Source organism: Mesocricetus auratus, unplaced genomic scaffold, assembly GCF_017639785.1.
Source record: "Mesocricetus auratus isolate SY011 unplaced genomic scaffold, BCM_Maur_2.0 Super-Scaffold_100125, whole genome shotgun sequence".
NCBI classification, from domain to species: domain Eukaryota; kingdom Metazoa; phylum Chordata; class Mammalia; order Rodentia; family Cricetidae; genus Mesocricetus; species Mesocricetus auratus.
This window is the reverse complement of record NW_024429248.1, coordinates 364893-370944: the sequence shown is the minus strand read 5'-3', so window position 1 is coordinate 370944 and position 6052 is coordinate 364893. Positions and strand designations below refer to the sequence as shown.

Here is a 6052-nt window from a genome sequence, read left to right as displayed (position 1 = left end):
GAGGGAGTCCAGAGAGATCAGCATCCTAGAAGCCACATGCAAGGTGTTTCCAGGAAGGAGCAGCCGCCTGCTACTGGTGGCGGGCTTAAAATGGTGACGGCAGAGACCAGACTAATGGTCTTATACTGTGGACATAATGAGGACCTTAGGAAAACCATAAAAAGTCTGGCAGGAGTTGGTTACACAGGGAGTTATCTAGTGACCAACTTACTGGAATATTGACAACAGACAAACCTGTTGGATGAGAACAAAGGACCCAGGCAGCCCAGTTCCTCCGCTACATAAGGTGCAAGGAAGGATACAAAATGAAGGGAGAGCCTACATATTTCAAAAAGTCCTAGGCCAGCAAGATGGCTTAGCAGATAAAAATTTATGCCTCACGCCATATGGTGGCACACCCCTTTAATTCCAGCACTTGTGAGGCAGAGGCAGGTGGATCTCTGTGAGTTCGAGGCCAGCCTGGTCTACAAGAGTTAGCTCCAGGACAGCCTCCAAAACAATACAGAGAAACCGTGTCTCGAAACCACCTCCCCCGCAACCCCCCCAAAAAAAAGAAACCAAAAAAAAAAATTAATGCCTCACAAGCCTGATGATCTAAGCTCAGCCCCAGAACCCACGGCACAAGGAGAGACTCACGTCCTGAAAACTGTCATCCAACCATGTTTGACTGTCAACTTTGATTAAAAAAAAAATGGAGAAAAAGAACCGATCGGGGGCAGAGTAACGTGGAACTGGTCATACTTTAAAAGGAGCCCTTACATTTCAGTGTGAATACTGAAATATTTACGAGTAAGATGATGATGATGATTAAAAGGGCAGGGCCTCACTTTGTAGCCCTGGCTGGCCTGGAACTCACTGTGCGGATTAGACTGGTCTCAAACTCACAGAGCTCTGCCTGCCTCTTGCCCCACAGGGGCTGGGATTAAATGCATGCCCCATGATGGCTGGTGTGAATGAGTAAAACTACTGATGCCTAGGGTTAGCTTCCAAACAAAACAAGAGCTGGGAAATGAAGAGGGAAAAACAAAAACAAAAACCCACATCAGCCAAGAGTCTGATTGCCGAAGCTCATGACCGGCACTCGGGGTTCATTACAATGTCCTATCTGTTTTCGGCATGCATTTGAAGGGCCTGTAGTAAAGCGACAGGGAAGTACTGGATGGGACAAACACAGATAGCTCTTTGGAGGCGCGTCTCCGCGCTGATGGTGAGGATGAGGGTGAGGTAGGGGGAGGTGTGGGGTGAGCACACATGATGGTGGGGGTGACCCAGGAGAGAGGAGACAGCCGAGGAGGAGGAGGAGGAGGAGGAAAGGGTAGGGGTGCGCAGAGTCACGGGGCAGCTGGAAGCAGAACCCACACAGACCAAGGAGTGAACTTCTATACTCCTATTTATGGTAGCCTCTTTTTTTTCGTTTGTTTGCACATAAGAGGATAATTTGTGGGAGTCAGTTCTCTCCTGCGGTCTAGGCTCCCTGAACCAAACTTAACTCATCAGGCTTGGGGAGAAGGGCCTTTACCAAGCCGTTACCAGCCCTATTTTGCCTTGTTTTTAAATTTATTTGTTTTTAAGTGTGTGTGCACGGTGTGTGTGTGTGTGTATGTGTGTGTTGCGAATGAATGCTGGTAGCTGTGAAGGGACTTTGGATCCTCACTCGAGTTATAGACAATTGTGAGCCACTTGATGTGGATGCTGGGAATTGAATCCAGGTCCTCCGGAAGGATAGCCAGTGCTCTTAACCATTGAGCCATCTCTCTTGTTTTTGTTTTACTGAGACGGGGGTCTCACTCTACAGACCTGGGCTACAACTCACTATGTAGCTCAATCTGCCCTCGAATACACGGAGGCCTACTGCCTCAGCTCCTGTGGTGTTTGGATTCCTGGTGGGAGCCACCACACCCAGCTTTGGAGGCAGGCAACAGGGCCACTGGCTTCAGAAACGGCAGTGCTGGAGAACCAGGAGGAGGGTGGAGGAAACGGCAACAGAGCAGAATTCTAGGTTTTGGAAAGACCCGCCTGAAATCAGTGACCTTAACTCAAAAAATGACTCTCGGCAGCACTGCAGTTCAGACCCGCTGTCAAGTGCGTGAAACCAAACAGTAAAGAACCACAGTTCAACCGGCAGCGAAACAACTCAGGGAAGCTGGGGCAACACCAAAGCCTGTGAGATAAGCGCATGGGGGCTGCTGTGGGGAACGGGGCCAGCTCTGCTGGGGCACAACACTCCGAAGGGCACAGGACAGACCTCACAAAGCCATCGAGACAACAAGGAACCAGTGACATCTGCGACCCTTGACAAGATGAAGTCAAGGGTTTGTTTACCTGCCTAGGTCCTCACCTCTCTAGCCCTGCCCCTGACTCCGCCTCCGCCACATACCTTGGGGGCCTCCCCCTTGCTGCCAGGGGGCAGCCGCAGGACCCAGAAGTTCCGGTTGCGCAGCAGGTTCTCCAGGTTCTCCAGCCGGCGCTGCAGCAGCCCGTACTCCTGCAGCAGGGTCCCCAGCACGGCCCACTTGCTCTCCATGTGGTTGCCGAACTCCACGGCCGTCTTCTCGCAGTCAGCCAGCTTCTTCTCCGCCGTCCCCGTGCGCCCCTCCAGGTTCAGCAGCTGACTGGCCTGGGCGTCCACCTTCCTCTCCACAGCCTGGATGGCAGCCACCACGGTCCAGAGTGAGATCTCTGCGGTGGGCAACTGGGGTTCGCGCATCATGCGGTCAGGAAAGACCGGGGCCCTATCCGGGAAGGGCGGGAACTGGAAAGGCATGGGCCGCCTGGCATCCATGTCCCATTCTTGAGCCTGTTGTACAAGGGGAGAAGGGGAGAGCTCGCGATAAGGACACGTGTGAGAGGGAAGGCCCGAAACAGGGTAAACTAACCAGATGCTATGGGGCATCTTTCTTCCACCCAGCCTCTGCCTCTGGCTGTACTCGTCAATGACGCCAGTGATAGCTAGGGCAGTCACCCATCCGTCCACCTAGCCACTCTTCCTTTCCTTCTCACGAGAGCCAGGCTGGTTACTGGTTCACCTGCCTTGGCCCCCTGGCAAGTCTAGGTCGTGGCCCCCTGCCCAACCTGTCACAGACCCTTCCTTCCTCTGAATAGGACAGCTGCTTTCTTCCCGGGGTACACCGAATGTCAAACTTCCCATTTGGCTCTCACTCTCCGTTTCGAGGCAGGGATTTCCGTGTAACCTGTCTGAAGTTAATCTTCTGCACAATCTCTCTTGCAGGTTAGGGCAAGAATGACTGTCTCTGCTTTACAGATGACGAAACCGGGGAACAAAGACGCAGCTGGTCATCCTTCAGCACCGCCCCCACAGTGCCAACAGGCAGGGTTCTAGGTGCCACGGGTAACACAAACGCCTGGCAAACAGGCGGCCGCTGCCATCCCTACTAGGCCTCCACGCACAGCTACTTTTTCATAACTATGCAAAAATGAAAATAGGTCTGCTAGACAGTATCACTTATTAGACAGGAAGAGGGGACGTTCTTCACCCTCACGAGGGACTACGAGGAAAAGCTCTGTACGCTTCCTTCTCTACTTCCTGATGAGGGGGGTTCCCCATGACCCAGACAGAGCCTCCTTCTTTATTTTCCAGGAGGTACAGGCCGGGAGCTGAGCCCTATGGCAGAGAAAGGAGAATGGAAGGCAATCGGGGTGTGCTGGGTAACAACACAGGCTGATAACCCACACAGGGACAGGAAGTGTCTCTTTCTTTCTGCGCTCCCTGCTTCCGCTGCTGGGAAAAGTGGAATCCTACAGCCGTGAGGTGAGCCGGACAGGCCTCTTGACAATCATACAAACTATTTTTCTCAAAATTCAGGGAAGCTGTGACAGTCAGAGAACCACTCCCCTCTGACCCGGGAGAGAGAGCGCCGGGGCCCTAGGGATGCCAGCCCCTGCCCGGGACGTGGTGACTCTGGGGTGGCCATCAGTGCCATCCATGGGGCTTACGGAGGGTTCAGAGAAGGGGATAAACAGTGGCGGTGGAAGTTTAGGAAGTCAGAGGCTGTTGCATTTCAGACCTACTGCTGATCCGTTCTGCTCAAAAAAAACAAAACAAAACAAAACAAACACCGCGACTCCAGATTGACTTGTCAAGTCCTAAGCGGTTGAAAATCAGCGGGGAGCATGGGAGCCTTCTGCAAGGCGTCCAGTCCGGGGGGCAACTCAAAGCCTCCCCCTCTGACACAGTGATCTGCATCCACTCTGAACCCTCTCCCCCCCACCCCTCCTTGTGTTTTATACCCAAGGCCGCGCTGGCTAAGTCTTGGGCACCCTGAGATCATTTACGGAGCCTTAAAGAAACAACCGGAGTCTCCTCTCTCAGCCCCCCACCCCACCCCACCCCAAGACCACGCTCAGGGATGCGGTTTGGGCGTAGTCGGTTGTCTTAAGCTGCTCGGGCGATTCCAATACCGCAGCCAAGTTTGTTAACCCAAGACGACAAAGTCCCCTCCCTGACCCTCCCCCGGCTCACACCCCCCCTGTCCAGAGGGAAAGTGGACTGCTCTCTACACTCGGAGAAAGACAGCACCAACCAAACAGCTTTGAACCCCCTTTTTTTCTTTTCTTTTTTTTTAATCAGACTGACTACAGTGTAAACATGGTTGGACTGCTCCCCCTCTGCGGGCCGGGGAGAAGGCCTGCCGCAAACCCAGGACGCCAAGAAGAACCCCGGGTCTCCCCGCTCAGTGAAGCCGAGCCGGGTCCGGAGCAGCGCGCGGCCCCGGTGTCTGCATCCCGTGGGCCCTGGGCCCCCCCCACCCCCGGGCAAGCACCGGCCCAGACAGCTGCACCGTGGCGGTGCGGAAGGCCCTGGTTCCCGGGGCCTGCGCCGGGAGGGTGGGGGCCCCAGCTCGGGCGGCCGCCCGGGACCGCAGCCGCCGCGAGACTCCCCCGAGGCCCAGCCCAGGCCCCGGCCCCGGCCCCGGCCCGGGCCCCGCCCCGCCCCCCACGGCAGCGGCCATGGCGCCCGCGGGCGCTGCACCCCACCTGCATGGGCGGCATTCCCTCGGCCATTTCCGCGCGCAGCGCCGGCTCCTGGTGGCAGACCTCCTCCGGGGGCAGAGCCTGGGCCCAGCTCCAGCTCCCGCTGTCCAGCCCCAGGCCCTGGATGCCCAGCTGCTGAGGCTGCGGCCGTGTTGACACAAACTGCATCCTGGGAGTGCTGTTTCCCCGCTCGGGCCGGCCAGGGAGAAGAAGAACGTTTTCCAGGCGCCTTCCCCCTTGCCGGGGCCGGACAGCTCCATCTACAGCCCGTAGGAGCAAACAGTCCCCTTTGGTTGACGCTCCCCGCCCTCGCAGCCGGCGCGCCAGCCAATGGCCTCGGAGCTCGTTGCCCGCCCGCCTTGCAGGCTGGCGGCGGCGGAGGGGGACGGGGGGGGGGCACTCCCGCCGCCCTCAAAGAGGAGATGTGGCGGCGGCTGACCCGGCCTCTGGGTCTGGGGGTGGTCATCCTTCATGCCTCCAAGCCATGCTGGGGGCCTGGGCTGTGTGGGGCTTTTGATTTCTATGACTTCGGACATCCCAGGAGAAAATGGTGCCTCCACCCTCGTGAAAATGTCACTGCAATGTTTGCTGAACACCTACTATGTGTCAGATTCTGCATAGGCAGAGGGTGATTTTTTTTTTTTTTTTTTTTTTGGTGGTTGCATGTTCTTGGGTTTAAACCGCAACGTCACTGGCTGGCTGTGATTTTTTTTTTTTTTTAACTATGTGCTGTCTTGTCTCCAAGCTGCCCATGCTCTATACAAACAAGGGTGGAGGTGTGTGCGTTAGTCGTATATTACTGCTGAAAACTTAGGAACTGATGTCTGGTAGGCTCCCAGCAAAGGTAGTTAACCGGATCCTTTTGCCAGGCGTGGTGATAATAGACCAGCACTTGAGAGATAGAGACAGGTGGATCCCTGAGCTTGTTATGGCCAGCCTGGTCTCCAGAGTGAGTTCCAGGCCAGTCTTAAAAAAAAAAAAAAACAGAAAACAAACAAACAAAAAACCCAAAGAGGTAATTACACCCCAAAGGTAAGTCCCTGTAGTTATCTACAGCATA

At 55.4% G+C, this 6052-nt stretch overlaps 1 protein-coding gene across 1 annotated transcript in view; it reads right to left on the bottom strand.

The window, feature by feature from the left end:
- Znf282 (zinc finger protein 282) overlaps window positions 1–5299 on the bottom strand; it is a 26444-nt gene extending 21145 nt beyond the window's left edge. The window contains exons 1-2 of the mRNA XM_005087168.4: window positions 4996–5299; window positions 2378–2797 (exon numbers count right to left, since the gene is read on the bottom strand). Coding sequence (XP_005087225.1) covers window positions 2378–2797; window positions 4996–5160 — 585 coding nt within the window. The 5' untranslated portion in view covers window positions 5161–5299. The remainder of the gene's footprint in view (window positions 1–2377; window positions 2798–4995) is intronic.
- Window positions 5300–6052: the final 753 nt, after the last annotated feature.